The sequence below is a fragment of the Brachypodium distachyon genome, chromosome 3 (genome assembly GCF_000005505.3).
Source record: "Brachypodium distachyon strain Bd21 chromosome 3, Brachypodium_distachyon_v3.0, whole genome shotgun sequence".
Lineage (NCBI taxonomy): Eukaryota > Viridiplantae > Streptophyta > Magnoliopsida > Poales > Poaceae > Brachypodium > Brachypodium distachyon.
In genome coordinates, this window is record NC_016133.3 from 2,692,885 (window position 1) to 2,709,318 (window position 16,434).

Sequence of the window (16,434 nt, forward strand, 5' to 3'; positions counted from 1 at the left end):
TCAGATAAAAACATGAAGCCCATATCACACGGTAAAAGAAAGATACTAAGCAACGCAACAGTGATCAAAGATCAAATCAAACCACAGGAACTGATGCAAATAAGCAGACAGATTATAATGCCAAACTTCACTTATGCTTTCTCATAGTACTTAAAACCATACTGCTATAGCAGTAACTGTTTGCACGAAACCAACAGACACTGGGGGGACTCGATGGTCCATCAACCAGACACAGGTAGACTTAACACGAACTGAGACAGATACTTCAGAGGGCAAGAGCAGACCATTACTGACCACCTCGAAGGCGGAGCACCAGGTGGAGGGTGGACTCCTTCTGGATGTTGTAGTCAGCAAGGGTGCGGCCATCCTCCAGCTGCTTTCCTGCAAAGATCAGGCGCTGCTGGTCCGGGGGAATGCCCTCCTTGTCCTGGATCTTGGCCTTCACGTTGTCAATGGTGTCAGATGACTCCACCTCAAGGGTGATGGTCTTGCCAGTCAAAGTCTTCACAAAGATCTGCATACCACCACGCAGACGCAGGACAAGGTGAAGGGTGGACTCCTTCTGGATGTTGTAGTCAGCAAGGGTGCGACCATCCTCCAGCTGCTTTCCTGCGAAGATCAGACGCTGCTGGTCCGGGGGAATGCCCTCCTTGTCCTGGATCTTGGCCTTCACGTTGTCGATGGTGTCAGAGCTCTCCACCTCCAGGGTGATGGTCTTGCCGGTGAGGGTCTTGACGAAGATCTGCATACCACCACGCAGACGCAGGACAAGGTGAAGGGTGGACTCCTTCTGGATGTTGTAGTCGGCGAGGGTGCGGCCATCTTCCAGCTGCTTGCCAGCAAAGATCAGACGCTGCTGGTCCGGGGGAATGCCCTCCTTATCCTGGATCTTGGCCTTCACGTTGTCAATGGTGTCAGATGACTCCACCTCAAGGGTGATGGTCTTGCCAGTCAAAGTCTTCACAAAGATCTGCATACCACCACGCAGACGCAGCACAAGGTGAAGGGTGGACTCCTTCTGAATGTTGTAGTCAGCGAGGGTGCGACCATCCTCCAGCTGCTTGCCAGCGAAGATGAGACGCTGCTGGTCCGGTGGGATGCCCTCCTTATCCTGGATCTTGGCCTTAACGTTGTCGATGGTGTCAGACGACTCAACCTCAAGGGTGATGGTCTTGCCAGTCAAAGTCTTCACAAAGATCTGCATCTGCAGAAGAATCCCCAGACAGCATGGTAAGCCTCCACGAGTAGACAAGCAGTCAACACGAACAAAACAGAAAGTATAAACATATAGATACGCCTCCATACATCCTATCCAAGATAATCAAAACAATAGATAAGAAACATACAGATTAACAGATGAGACGCAAGCAATCAGGAATTCCATAAAAAAAATAGACAAGCACCCGATTAACAATTCTAGATCTAGAGGTGATAAGGCCTGCGTATTCGAGATATTGACACGGATCTAACACAAACCAAAGATCTGACGCCGAAACTCATCATCGGACCAGGAACATGCAGGAATCGAACAAATCTACCAGTAATTTCCGCCCCCAACGACTTGAGATTCGACGTAGCGGCTAGGGAACAACACGTAGACCTAGAAGACGAGACGGGGTAAAGGGGGGGGGGGGGGGGTGAAGCAGCTCGGTACCTTGGGGAGGCGGGGGGAAGGAGATTCTTCGACGAGCCTCGAGGCGACCGGAGACGAGATTTGGGGATCGGATTTGTTGGTTCCGTTCCTTGGAGCGGTGGTGAGCATAAGAGGCAGGAGGAGGAGGGGAGCGTATTTATTGGCGCCTCGGAGCGGGCCTGGCGGGGGCCGGTGGGCCGGTGGGGGTAGGAATCCTTTGCCGTGACGGCACCGTCCGTTGGATGCGGACGTCTCGCATCGCGCGGTGCGTAGGAAATACGAGTATTCCAAATCTATAAATTAGTGTTCAATAAAAGAAAAAGTCCAGAGAGAAAAGGACATATTCTCCACATGATTTTTTATTCGATTAAAAATAGAGAGAGAACACAGGCACTTTGCTAGGGTGGGCACCGGAAGTTCGGTCTCGTAATTTCAGTCTTTTTTCGATTCGGTCTTCAAAATATGAAATTCGGAGCGTTCCTGAAGAACTTTGCTACACGAAATTTTTGGTCTTTAGTTCGGTACGATCGAAATTTATAAAGATGGGTGATAGACTGAAAGCTCCAAAAACCGTGATTCGGTACAAATTTTGGCAACATTTCGTTTATATTTCTGACTATTTTTTATATCAAATTGACAGCAATAAATATATAAAGTTCAACGTAATAATCCATTATTTTGAACACGATTTACCAATCTTAGGCCAATCCATCAAACATTAATTGTAAAAACAACACTTTGAACCAGTTCTGAATCCACGCTCGGATACTAACTTGAATGTTTGATACTAACTTGATTCAACACTAGAATTGTAAAAACATTGAAGTTAGCCACATTTCACAGTTTTATAGACTGACTTGAATGTTCTGCGACCCATAAACACATGCCTCGCAGTATCTAGCAATGGTATAGACACCAGTTGTACATTGCAGTCTGGATTATACAGCAAGATGTAGAAATCACGTATATTCAGATGATGCAGGAAATTCAGGTATAGCCAAGATTTAGACACGGCCAAATATTGCCAAACCCTTGCACATGGCAAAGGTTCTGCAGAGCATTTAATCCCAGAACAGGTTGCCTCTGAGGCACGAGCCATCTGACAGTATTACATCAGGTACTACATGGTAACAACAATGCTCATGCAATCTAAACAAAACGCATGTTCAACAATGGCGAACTTGGAGCCCAGAGAATTCCTTATGCTCTCCCACTGGTTCAATGATCTTGCTTGACAGCTAGATAATAGGCCAGCTATGGTGATGATTGCAAGTGGCAATCCACCACACTTGTTCAAAATTTCAGCTGAAACTTCTTTAAATTGGCATGGTCAGCCATCTTCAGAACCAAATATTATACTAACAAATAACCTTCTCGAATCTTGCTCCTTGAGTGGCTTCAAGCTGTATATGCACTCAATGTCATCGCCACATGCCCAGAGAGCCACACCATCCTTCCGTGTGGTCACAATTACTCTGCTTTCATTACCATCTTCAGGAAAGACACAGCTAATAGTAATATCCCATGCTGACTGACTTCATGGGGCAGGCGGAGACGGCGGCGGTGTCGTGGTGGCGTCACGGCAGATGTCATAGGATGACTTAACTTGGGGCCGATGGACGAAGGAGGAACCGGAGGAGGGAGGACGTGAAGAAGAACACGCACGATTCACACAAGAACACACAGATTTACCCAGGTTCGGAGCCCTCTTGCCGAGGTAAGACTCCTACTCCTACTTTGTTGTATTAGCCGAGATAGGCAAGCTCTATAATGGTGCTCTTTGAGCTGTATTCTTGAGGAAGAAGAAGAAGAAGGAGAAACCCTAGAATATCGAAGTGCCCGATGCCCTCTCCAGGAAGGTGTGGTGCTCTATTTATGGGACAGGCATGTCACACTGACATGCGGGCCGAATCTAACGTCACTTTCCTTGGGCCCCGTCGGGCACGCGGCTTGGTTGCCTCTAGGCAGTACCACAGGAGATAAGACAACTTTACTTTTCCCTGCCAGCCTGCAATGGGTACAGCTATCCTCTACCGACTTTCGTCATATATTCACTTTCGGTGCTTCTCTAGCATGGTCACCTGACACCGGTACGCAGGCGCTGACTGCTTTTCTGAGATGATGATGACACTTTTTCACTTTGCACCGCGTGGTCGAGATAAGACCGTTGAAGGATCTCGCGACCGCCGAGGTCAAGGGGCTCGTCCTTATCCTGCAAATTTACAAGATAAGAAAACTATGCCGGCATACGTTACTGTGCCAGCTTTGCCTCCGTTATTTCGGCTAGAATTGTGTCGCCGTGACCCTATCTGGGGTCATTGCCCCTGACAGGCGGGGTGCTGTAATGCCGGCAGATCTGTTTGCGGAGGTTGAGAGTTGAGACCCAGCACGAGCTAGTGACAGAGGTGGCAGTGGATATGGAGGTTCTGCGCGCGGTGGCCGGCGGAGAGCGGCGAGGCGGAGGCGGAGGAGGAGCGGAAGGCAAGACGCAAGAGGAACAGGCTACAGCCCGGCTGGAGGCCTCCGATGAGCCCAGCTCTTGCCACGGCCAGATCTGCTGGGCTGCGAAGGCCCAGTGTGAGGCTGGCAGGCCCAGAGATGACCCGCGAGAAATAGAGCTGGACGGCGGGGGGGAAAAAAGGCTCGTTTGTATGTTGCCTCCGGCCTGATCTTTTGTCCACTTTATTTTGCATTTCGATCAATTGTTCCATGCATGCATGTTGTCTCATTTACAAGTGGCATTTAATCAAATCCTATCTAGTAACATCTTTGTCTCATTTTGATCAATTGTTTTATATTTTAATTGTTGTGAATTATGCCTGGCCTGTTAATTAGTCATAGGAAGTAAAAATGATGCTCGTACATTTTCCACCACTATTCAACTGGGAGATATCATCCGCTTAATTCGTAGAAGAAGAAGAAATAGCTTTACTTAATTAATCTGTGACATTTCTTCCTTTTATTTACTTATTACTATTCTTTTTGTCAAAAAAAATACAGTACTTATTATCGATCTGCTATCTCAGTCAGTAGTACTCCCTAGCAGATACGATGAAAGGCGGTGAAAACAGAAAACATGCACGTGCGAAGGAGCAAATGAGTCAACAATGAGATCTCCTGATCTTTAAACCTTATCGCTTTTGGCTGATCGAATCAGCCGGAGCCGCCGCCGGAGAACCTTCCAGCCACCCCGGCGGTTGGTCGATCAAGCCATCGAGGCCGAGCTTAATTTCTGTCTTTGACCGGAGACCAAGTGTCGCACCAACAATCGCATTCGCGCAGCAGAACGGATCGTCGATCTCGATCCAGCTTGCTTACCTTACAATCGCAGCATGCAATATATATGATCATGTAATATATATGATCGTGGCAGCATGCAGCTAGCTTGCAGAACTTTCAGCAATCGCAGCGGACGCATCGATCCAGGAAATTATGGATGTTAATTATTTCTTCCGATCCTAAATTGTTGTCGAAATATTACATGTATCTAGATGCTTTTTAAGAATAAATATATCCATATTTTGGTAAATTTGAGTAGAATTTAGGATGAGATGGAATAAGTATTACTGGTGTTAAGAAGCTCGGTCGATCGATCAATCCTTACCTTACGGTATGTACATACGTACGTAATCACGTACGCACGATTATGGTGTGGAAATCAGGAGATCGATCAATAGATATCTGTGACAGTATAAGAGCCGAGTGGTCTAATCTATCCAGAGAGAAAATAAGCATCAAATAGTCTATCGAAAATACTAAATTAATATCTTCGTGCACATACTTTCTCCACCTTGACACTGTCAGCATGCACTTTTAACGGATCGATCCATCCACACACTGATTAGCTAAAAATTTATGCATGACCAGGCAGGCGGTAAATTTCCTCTTGACCGAACCTGCCGGCTGTAATAAAATCCATGAAAACGACAAGCTGGAGAGAAATTAAACCTGTCTAAGTCATCCTTGAGACGTCCGCGAGGATCGATCCCGCACTTCTGCGTGTCAAGCTCAAAGCAAAACGAAGACTAGCTACACGATTGCCATGTGTATATATCGTGGCCGTCCGATTGCAAAGGTAAAGTAACTTTCAGCAATCGCGGCGGCGCATCCAGGAAAAAAATTCAGCTGCCGCCGATCTACTTACTTACTGGGTGTCAAAAAGCTCGATCAATCAAATAACATAATCACGCGCGAATATATACGCATGGCCGGGGTTGAAATCACGACCGAGATCAATCGCACTATCCCTGATAGTCATACATTTACCATTTGGTTCTGACAAAAAATTGTGATGTGTGTGGTCATCTAATATATTCATGGTGTCAAAGCAAAAAGGTCTCGAGGAACGGATCGATCGCGAAATAACAATAATATCTCGACTTTTATTCTAATTTTCACATCCTTGACACCGTCAGCGGGCACTTTTTACTACCAGCGGTACGGTAAATTATGCGTGACCAGGCAGGCCGTAATTTCCTCTTGACCGAACCAGCCGGCCGTAATTAAACCCATGAAAACGACAAGCTGGACTGGAGAGACGATCAAAGTCTATCAGCCCAGTCCTAGGCAGCTAGCTAAGTCATCCTTTGCAAACGTACACCTACGACTATTTGTTAATTATATCCTCAACAATCTCTGCTAGTAGCTAGCTTGGAAACTAATCATACGCTTGGAAACTTGTCGGAGGGCGGCTGCTTCCGAGCTCCGACATTGACCATCCATCTATGATGCCTGTATGCATTGCACGTGTCCACGATCAGAGCACGAGTCTCCGATTCGCATGCATGATTAGCCAATTATATGGACTTTTTCCAGCATTATTGGTGCAACAGTTCTTCTTCTTTTCTTTTCGAAAGCGGCATATCACAAGCTATAGGAAGAAATATGATCGGTATATGTTGTTGACTTGATGTACGTCCCAGGAGAATTTTACCTGCCAGTGGCAAATTAACATCGATGTCTTTTATTTTGCCATGCGAATCTCTTGGTGTGTGAATCATGAATGGCACTAAGTGCTACTGTGCGCATTACCATTTTTGGTACGTTGCACACCATGCTCAGTTGCAAAATTTCGTTGAAAATGTGTACTGTGTATGTTTAGATAATTAGAGAAGATCATTTCGGTGCACGGGTAATAGCCCACTATTCATCCTCTTTTTTGTGCATGTCACAATGAAACTGTTTTTTAACGAACTTTTTTGCTGTACAGCCGCAACCTGTTTCCATGTATATGCATGAGAAATCGTTTTATTTAACTCACATAATTCAATTTTTTTAAAGGCACCAAAAACATGTTTACTGGAGACACAACCACTCCCCTAGTTCCCTACTCCTAGAACCTGGAGTATCAGTTTATTTATTGGAGAAACACCAACCGTGGAGCTTTTCAAAATTTTATTACCTGTACCAAGAAAAACATCCAGATCAGATAAAAATAGCGCTTATTTTACCAATACCAATGTATGACTAGACAGATCGAACTACCATTTGGACATTGACATGGTCGCCATAACACAATTTTTACTACTACTCTAATTTTATAAAATAAAATGTTTATATACAAAACGTGAAAAAAATACATATAAATTACGAAGATACATTTCAGTCAAAAGTAATGAAAGTTTGATGTGTTATCTCGATTTACCAAGAATAAAGACGCCAGCGTACGGCAACTTGATAGTACTAGATAGAAACAGTTTGGTACAACATCTTGAAAATTGCTCAACCTTCACCCTAAACGTGGCAGGCCGGAGCATATACAGGTGCTCTGACATGGACATCTGGAGCGTTTTTTTTTTCTTCACTTGCCACGCACCTGACCGAGCTAGCCGCCGGGTTGCCCCTTCTCTTTTCCTCTGCCTCGATTTGTTCCATTTTTCTCCCTAGCCGCCACCTCTCTTCTCCCTAGCCGCCACCTCTCATGTTTCCCCCAAATCCCTAGCCAGTACGTGGCCGTCGTTCCCCTATGAGATATATAGACCGCGTGTTTGAACATATATAACCAGGTGTTTTCTGCTCTAAACAGTACCAGTACTCCCGTAAACTACAAGGCTTCAGCTTAGCTAGTAGGCCGTACGAGCTAGTATGACAAGTCAAACCCTATATGTGCACAGTTGGACTTGTTCGTTTTCGAGTTTTGCTCCACAAGTACACACAGACGATCGAGTCGTCCACGGTGACATGATCCTTGCAGAACAAGTTGTAGGTGCGTTGACTCGGCAGCAAGCTATCTACGGACGGGCATTGACTAGCTAGATGTACTAGGTAGGTACGTATAGCCACCAGTGACCGATATACTTTTCACACACGTGCGAGACAGAGTCGTGTACGTATATGGGCCGGGGTTAAGTAACCGATTCAGTTATATAAAGTTCGCAGGCAGTCACGCACGCATGCAAGTACGTATATACGTCTGCACGGGACGGCCAAGTATACGTACGAGCTCGATCTACGGAGTTAGTTGTGACTGTGACACGTGCTAAAGCCTAAAGTACGTGTCATAGTATCGCATATGAGTATATCTTGACCGTCGCTGCATGCATCCACGCTAGCTGGTTCCGGGAAATCGGCAGATGGGTCATGGGGGGCGACCAAAGATCATAATCGCAGCGCAGCCTGTGGCCCGGCACGGCCGGCTGATCAACCGTTAGTTACGTATTTCCGTCCAGGTACATGCATGTTATCGACCGTAGAATTAACTGTAGGGCAGTATCATAGTCTTCGTAGCTTACTGTACGGAGTACCTGCTAGCTACTACCAAGACCAAGAGCTACTGTACGTATACGTATACGTCCATGCATGCGTATGTACGACGTGCGTGAAGTATTTGACCATCGATCATGTAATTCATGTGCATGTCCTGCAAGTGCGTGCTTGCAGCCTCTCTGCCGTAGTAACGCTTGGAAGTTGGATACACACGTGTGACACGTCCGTCCGTACGTCCCATGCTAGCAAAGTTTTTTTTTTTTTAAGAAAAGGCAGTCGATTGCTAGCAAAGTGTTGTGCATGCACATGAATATAGTACATGGCATGTCAGCACAACAGGCACAGTGAACCCCCTTGATCGAGTCGCTGCTAACGCCTAACGTGCATGATGCATATGTATGCCTTGAGCGTTTCAACGTACGTGGCAGCTGATATACGATTCAACGATTGGTTCATCGGTAACTAATTCCTGCACCTGATAGAATTAAGAGTAAAATAACTGTAGGTCCTTATTCTTTGGTAAAGGTGTCAAATATTCCCTCCATTTTACAAAGGTTGACGTATTTTGTTTCGCTAAGACAAGGTTTCCTATCAATAGATTCGTCTTTAAAATTTCTTGTTAATAATCATGATTTCCTATCATAAAAGTTACATATTAATAGAGTAATTCTTGGTCAAAGACTTGTCTTAACGAACCAAAATACGCCAACTTTTGTGAAATGGAGGGAGTAAGTCATATTCCCTCCGGCCGAAATTAGTTGTCGAAATATTACATGTATCTAGACGCTTTTTGAACATAGATACATTCATATTTGAGCAAATTTGAGACAAGTAATATGGATCGGATGGAGTAGCACTTTTAAAATGCACGTTTGGGTCCTAATAGTTTTGTAAGTGGTTCATCTCAGGTCCTATGTTGTTTGCGTGCGTCTGATGTGTTGACGTGGCCACCCACCTGACGGACCGGGGCTGTGCCCGTCATATAAACCTTCGATGGGAATTCTTTTGGAAAAAAAAATCTGACTTCTTCTTTCCTACCCACGGTCTTTCCTCTCTCTGCTCCCTTCACGAAATATTCGGCGCGGTCGAGGAGATGGTGCGGGATATTCCGACGAAATAGCTGGATGGTGAGCGATACGGAGGCAGTTTTTTTTGGCACGAGGGGATCCAGCTTGTTACCCATCGTGTGGGCTCAATGTCCATGTCACATTGTCACAACACGAGACACACACTTAAAACTTGTGATGAGTCACTTATAAAACTACATACGGTGTACAGTAGTACTCTAGAATTAATTAAACAACCAGCAATTCCTGATGCTATACGCATAGAGAAACGGCAAGAAATTAAAGTGTTACGCGGGGAGTTTGACTGAGCTGATTAATGGGGTCAGCGACCAAGATAATCAGTACTACGTAGCTTGCGTTTTTTTGGCCATGACCAAAGAATCTGAAACACTGAAACGGACCACTTAATCGCACGTACGTCCTGAATTACGTCATAATCAGATTAATTCTCCCGCTGAGTCCAACCAAGACGTTAATCACCGGTACTAATCTTCAACAGCAGCTATCTAAAGCAGTAGTAATTTGCTGGTTTAATTCCCCACACGAAACCGCTCGTAGATCGCTGGCTCGCGCGCGTGCGATGCGACCGTGTCCCCCGTCCCCATTTGTCCTGTCTCTAGTGCTACTCTAGCAGCTAGCTATAAAAGCTCAAAGCCTCAGAGCCCCTCTGTTCCTCATCACCCCGGCAAACCTCCGGAAGTAATCAAAACTTCAACGATCGATCATGTCTAGCGTTTCCACCATCAGCAGCAGCGGCATGGCCATGGCCATATCCATGGAGGACTCACCAGAGGATCATCAACTCGTCGACACGAGGCTCTCCCTCTTCTCCGGCGCCGGGCTCAGCCGCCCGCCGCCACCGCAAGCTCTGCTTCTGCAAGCAGCACCGCAGCCGGAGCACCAGGCGTCTCCGGCCGGCAGGAAGAAGAAGGCCGGAAGCAAGCAGAACAAGAGGGCGGAAGAAATGGGCTCCGGCGACGGCGCGAGGCGGAAGAAGCTCCGGCTGACGGAGGAGCAGGCGGCGCTGCTGGAGGAGAGCTTCCGCGCCCACAACGTCCTCTCCCACGTAATAATCGCGCGCTTTCTTCATCCTAATTCAACAAATTACAGTAGGAGTAGTTAATAATCCCTCCATGGATGAATCTGAATTCTCTTCTGAAGAACGAATCGGTCTGATTATCTGACCAGAAAAATCGGTGTTTTCTCAATGAATTGCAGGGGGAGAAGCAGGATCTGGCGCGGCGGCTGCGGCTCAGGGCGCGGCAGGTGGAGGTGTGGTTCCAGAACAGGAGGGCCCGGACGAAGCTGAAGCAGACGGAGCTCGACTGCGACCTGCTCCGCCGCCTCTGCGACCGCCTCACCCACGACAACGCCCTGCTCCGCCGACAGCTCGCCGACCTCCGCTCCGCCGGCTCCGGCTCCAGCTCGGGGTCCTCTTCCTCCTCCTCCAGGCTCACCTGGAACAGCAGCGACGCCTGCCCGTCCTGCAGCAAGATCGCCGGCGCCGGCCTTAGCCTGTAGCTGCTAGTTTGAGGGCCTGAGTAATTAGCTGTCTTCATTAGGTATGACCAAGATTTAGCGTTCTTTGATTATTATTATCTCTAGACTCACAACACGATCGACGAGCTTGATTATACGCCATGACTACATGGGCGAACAAAAATGGAGGGAAATGCTAGGCATTTACTGATCCATCAGGGTATATTTTTTTCATCTTTGGATGCTTATGGGCAGCCTTATGCTAATAATGTAAAGAAAATATATACTGTGTTTAATTTCTTGATATACAATACCCAAATTACCATGATCCGATCGGTTGTTTCGAGTTTGGAGATGCACTGTATGTGATCGTTGACAAAGATTCGAAATTGCTAATCATGTTTAATTGCCGCGGGGGTGATGCAGGATGTATAGTTGATCGACGTTGGACATGACTATAATCAGTGACCCCCTGTCGGCGGGACTTTTGCGGTGCGGTTAGGCTTAATTAATTTTTTATTTTTGAATTGTAGGCTAAATTAAATAACATCTTTTCGGTGTTTTTTTCTTTGGCTTTTGATGGATATGATACATGATGTACCCAAAGACATGTTTGTGGAAAGTGCTGAAATTTTAATTGGGGATGGTTTTTTCATAACATATGTAATGGTGTTATTTTCAGAAGACTGATCTAAACATCTTCTTACATATTAGTTGTCCAAAGTTTGACTGTGTGATCTCTAGAAAGTCTAGGAAAAGATAGGCCTCTCTAGAAAGGCTATCGGCGACTCGGAGTAAGAGATGTAGTAGTTGGGTTTGTAAGGCCTACGCGGAAATTTTGCTGAACTTTGACCAACAATTACATTGGCAATACGAGATTATTGTGGCACAAAAGAAATATCGTTGCATTCGTATTGGACATCTCTTTCTAATGGTATAACTTTTATATACATATACTCCCTCCGATACTAAATTGTTGTCGAAATTGTCGAAATATTACATGTATCTAGACGCCTTTTGAGAATCGATACGTCCATATTTTGACAAATTGAGTCAAGAATTTAGGATCAGCGGGAGTATTAAATATTGTCTTTATAATTGTTGTTCAAAGTTTGGCACGAATTTCCATACAGGCCTTATAAACTCGGACAGAGGGAATATGTCTTTTTTGTAATTCGACTGAGTAATTCTGTTTTTTCTTTTAAGTTAAGAACCCTTACAGCTCATTTGGTACCCATCATTTGAGCTTAGAATTCAGGAATTCATTTCGAATTCCAGATACGAACTTGTTTGGTTGGCACGGAATTGGCCACGGGAATTCAATCTCAAATTTCATAGAATTGTACCATAACTAATCCCAATTCCTCTCCAAAAGCCATCATTTCTGTGGAATTGTCTCTCGCTCTACAAATCCATGTGGTAGACAAACATGATTTTTGAACAAGGAATTCAAATTCAACCAAATGAAATCCTATGAAAAATTAGATTTCATTTCATTTCTACCAAATGAAATGAAAGGATGGTTACCAAACGTGCTGTTAGGCTTTTTTGATAAATCTCTTTTGGCGGATGTGCAAAAATAACTGATCACTGCTTATTCCTCAAAAACGAAAACTGATCGCTGCTTAGTAGTTCAGTCTGTATATATTTGATACGAACCCTGTTTCTATACACATGACATATAATTATATAAACCTTGGGAATCTTCCGGGAAAATTATGAACATGCTTCCCAATTAAGGTCAAAACATTCCCGCGCAAGTTGTTGAAAGATGTGCAGGGTTCACTACTTTTCTTCAGCAAATTTCTCAGCCATGCATATATCTGAGGCTCTCCCAAAGACGACGTACGACGTGCCCTTGCTGTGATTCACTAATCATCATGCATGCCATGCGTTACGCACGTAACCTTGGAACTTGGAAGCTTGGCTTGTCTTTGCTAGGCGGATTATATATATATCCAGCTGCGACCGTTGACCACGTGCATCACCCAGATTTGTCCCTTGTCAGTTTTCCCGTTCACATGATTGGTTGACTGCATCTCGGAATTTTATCGAGGTCGAGTTTCGTCAGGTGCTTCCTGTCCCGGATAACTACTAGTAGATCCAGGCCGGCGGCGGTCAAATTAGCTGCAGGTGATTATATCATGCACGTGAAGGTTAATTGCGAATTAAGGTTGAGTTGCACATGCTGATGCATGCTTATGATTAACTGATGCGATTGGGCCGTCCAGAGGCTAGCTGCGACCAAAGATCAATTTTACTTAGCTAGTAGGTGAATTACAAATACTAATCCAGCGCGTTGTGTCTTGACTGCTTCGAATCGATCGGTGTAATTTTTTCGAAAACAACATACTCCGTATATATTTTTCTTCACCAGGACGATCTGGCCGCCGTTGCGCTCCAGTCAAGACTGCATGTTCAATATACTTCCTCCGTAACTCAAGTTTGTTTTTTCAAATATGAACGTATATGTATCTAAAAGTATCTAGATACATGTAATATTTCATCACTTAATAATATGAGACGAAAGTACGTATCCGTCCTGATTTTGTATGTGCATATAATTAGCTAGCCTCTCCATGGAGCATTAACGTACGTAAAACATGCATGCAGAGTCGAGCGTTCAGCCGTGTTGTTACGTACGGAAGTGAAATTCATTGTCGAAAAATTCTTTAATTATTAGTACGGAGTACGTCTTTGACTTGGGCTTGACTGTCAGACTGTCCCTTTCAAGTCGATCCGGCTAATTATTCTGTAGACGGTTTCATGACGGATACGATAAATTAAGTATACTAGTAGTAACATTAGATGATCAGGACCACCAAACTGACTGCTGTTTTCCTGGTGTCTTACTCTTGACTACTGGAGTAGTTTCCGGCCCGCTTCCTAATGAAGCATCGCTAACCAAGTCGCGACAATTAATAACACTAAACCTAACCTGATTTCAATTGCTTAATTAACAAGCACACACAACCGCGCAACCAATTGTATTGTACTCCCTCCGATATACTAAATTGTTGTCGGTTGTTTTAACTCAAAAGATCGAGGGAGCAGTAACCTCTGAGCGCATTCACCAGGGCAGAGATCCAGTTACCGTGTTCGATGCATGGGTTGAGTAATCTGTGACGACCATACAACTCTAGGAGTAGGGCTTTCACTAGCGGTTCAAGAATGGCTTCAGTTGGTGCGCGAATGAGCCCTTCTGTGGTACCGTTATAGTTGTACGCGAATGTACATCATATGACGTGTTGTTTTATGAAATTTACTCAGATTTTTTTTCAGATTTTCTTGTCCGAGAAACCAAATGAGACCAAGGATCGAAACGAGACCTCAAATGAAAAACAAAAAAGTTGTGACGAAACTAAAACGGCCTAGAAAAAGGATCAGGCCACGCGCAGATATACAGTAGGATTACCTACGTGTCCGTACCTGCAAGTCAAAGTGCATGCACAACGTCAGTATGCTTGTCTGTAACGTTATTCCCAGTCTTTATAATGTCCTCAAATACTGCGCCGCTAATCGACACGTTTCAGTGTCATGCATGACATGAGCCGTGACCTGACCACAGTGTTTTCAAATTGATGGGCTCGCCGCACACGTACACCTACGGTAAAATCTCTATTTTTCAGTTTCTCTGATCCATGTACAGTGTATAGGACATTGACGCTCTGTGAATTTTTTTTTACTGTAGCATAGGACATTGACACTGCATCGTCTCATCGTCTCGTGCAACACTTTCACCATCTCTAGAGATTATGTTGCTTAAATTTTATTAAAAATAAATATGCTTCCTCTGTCCCGAAATAAACAATGTGAATTTGTATAGATAGATTTTTATAAAAATCCACGTCATTTATTTTGGGACGGAGGGATATTATACATGTTAAAAATATATTTCACAATGGATTTAACAGTAGTGGCAGTTCGATATATACTCTCCCTAAATTGATAAATGGTATCCAGATACACGTAAGAGTTCGATCAATTCATATTTTAAGAGTTTTAAGTGTTTCGTAAAGGACATAATAATACTATCCGGGAGCACCCAGATGCACGCACGTACCTACCTTGATTTGTCTTTCTTTTCGAACTGTTTTTTTTCTTCTTTCGAATCGGTCCTTGATTTGATTTGACTGTCCCTTTCAGTGAGACGACGATCTCTCTCTCTCTCTTTTTAGCAGTAGCCAGTTACTCGTCGCATTTGATCACGACCAAGAAACCGACCTTGACTACGCACCTGACCTGCCGCCGCTGCTGCTGTTTCCTGGTCTTAAAGCACCAGTTTAATTAGCAAGCAGAGCAGCCGCCAACTAATTAAGCTAGCAATAATGGAACATAAATTTCTCAAATATGTTTTTTTAGAATCAATTTTATCAAATACGTAGTACAAGTATCTCATTTCTTCTAACACGAAACCGCACGAGCGCCGATAGTGGTCGAGCTCCTCATCGTCGATAATGGTGTACGCGGCGTGCCCGTCCTGCCAATCTGCCATAACAAAATAATAATTTCTCTGATCCATATTAATTGTCTCAAATTTGCCTAAATATTGATATATCTATGCCTAAAAAATGTCTAGATATATGTAATATTTCGACAATTAATATGAATCGGAAGGAGTAGTATACTTTTGCGAAGGGTAGGTGCATGCTTTCGTTCCATTTTGCCTAGTTTTCTCTTTGGTGTTGTTCCAAGTGCTACAACAAAACAATACAAGGAAACTTGTGCTAAGTATATACTCCAGCACATCATATGCACGACTATGTGTGATTATTCGGTCAGTCTTTGATAATCTTCGTGCCAGATTATATACTCCCAAGATGAAGTTGAACCTGCGTCTAGCCCAATAGCGCTCGGACTCACACGAGGCCCGGCCCAAAGGCCCAGTAACTCGTGTTTATGGAGCTAAAATGTTCGAAACAAAATTAGAAGCACTTTTGCAGGCAGTGATTATCATGTTGGTTGGAACCTCCATCAGCTGTTGTGGTCGCTGCTACTTCTTCCGTATTACCTGTATCTAAATGTTTTTGTTTTTTACACATAGATGCATCCGTATTTGGATGAATTTAAGATAGATAATACCTGTCGGACGGAGTAACAGTATTGCAAGATTGGGCCTAAAAGAAGTGTGTCATTGTTCCACTACACTCCCACACGGTGCCCTGCCCTGTTTTGTTTCCCCTCCCCGTGTGCCGTTTACAGACTTGGCTGTCTGAAAGAAACAGAGAGCGGCTCATTCAGATCACGAAGAAAAGCACACATTGCCGCCTGTTCTTCTTGCCATGTCTTTTTCAGCAAAAGAAACCAAAAGATGGAGCGAGCGGTGCTCTTATTTATTTTTTATTTATTTTTTGCGCAAGAGCGGTGCTCTTATTTCTTCTCTTCTCATTCTATTTACGAACTCACGGAGATTAATTCTTCACCGTGTGTCTCTGCGTGGGACAAAGAAGAGATGGGAATAAACTCTGAATCTGATTCAGCTATCCTGGCAGTTAGACTGTTCATGCAAGATTCAGAGGAGTGTTCAGAAACAGAGCTCCAGAAATCGGT

At 44.5% G+C, this 16,434-nt stretch overlaps 2 protein-coding genes across 2 annotated transcripts; one reads left to right on the forward strand and one right to left on the reverse strand.

Annotated features, from left to right (window-relative positions):
• Positions 1-112: 112 nt before the first annotated feature.
• LOC100831055 (polyubiquitin) lies at positions 113-1,812 on the reverse strand. The gene is made up of 2 exons (XM_003574817.4): positions 1,655-1,812; positions 113-1,204 (listed from the first exon to the last, which is right to left on the reverse strand). Exons 1-2 carry the CDS (start codon positions 1,760-1,762, stop codon positions 287-289), a joined length of 1,026 nt encoding a protein of 341 aa, XP_003574865.1. The 5' UTR covers positions 1,763-1,812; the 3' UTR covers positions 113-286.
• An 8,280-nt stretch (positions 1,813-10,092) lies between these two features.
• Positions 10,093-11,542, forward strand: LOC100828399 (putative homeobox-leucine zipper protein HOX26). The gene is made up of 2 exons (XM_003570890.3): positions 10,093-10,471; positions 10,624-11,542. Exons 1-2 carry the CDS (start codon positions 10,130-10,132, stop codon positions 10,924-10,926), a joined length of 645 nt encoding a protein of 214 aa, XP_003570938.2. The 5' UTR covers positions 10,093-10,129; the 3' UTR covers positions 10,927-11,542.
• The last annotated feature ends 4,892 nt before the right edge of the window (positions 11,543-16,434 follow it).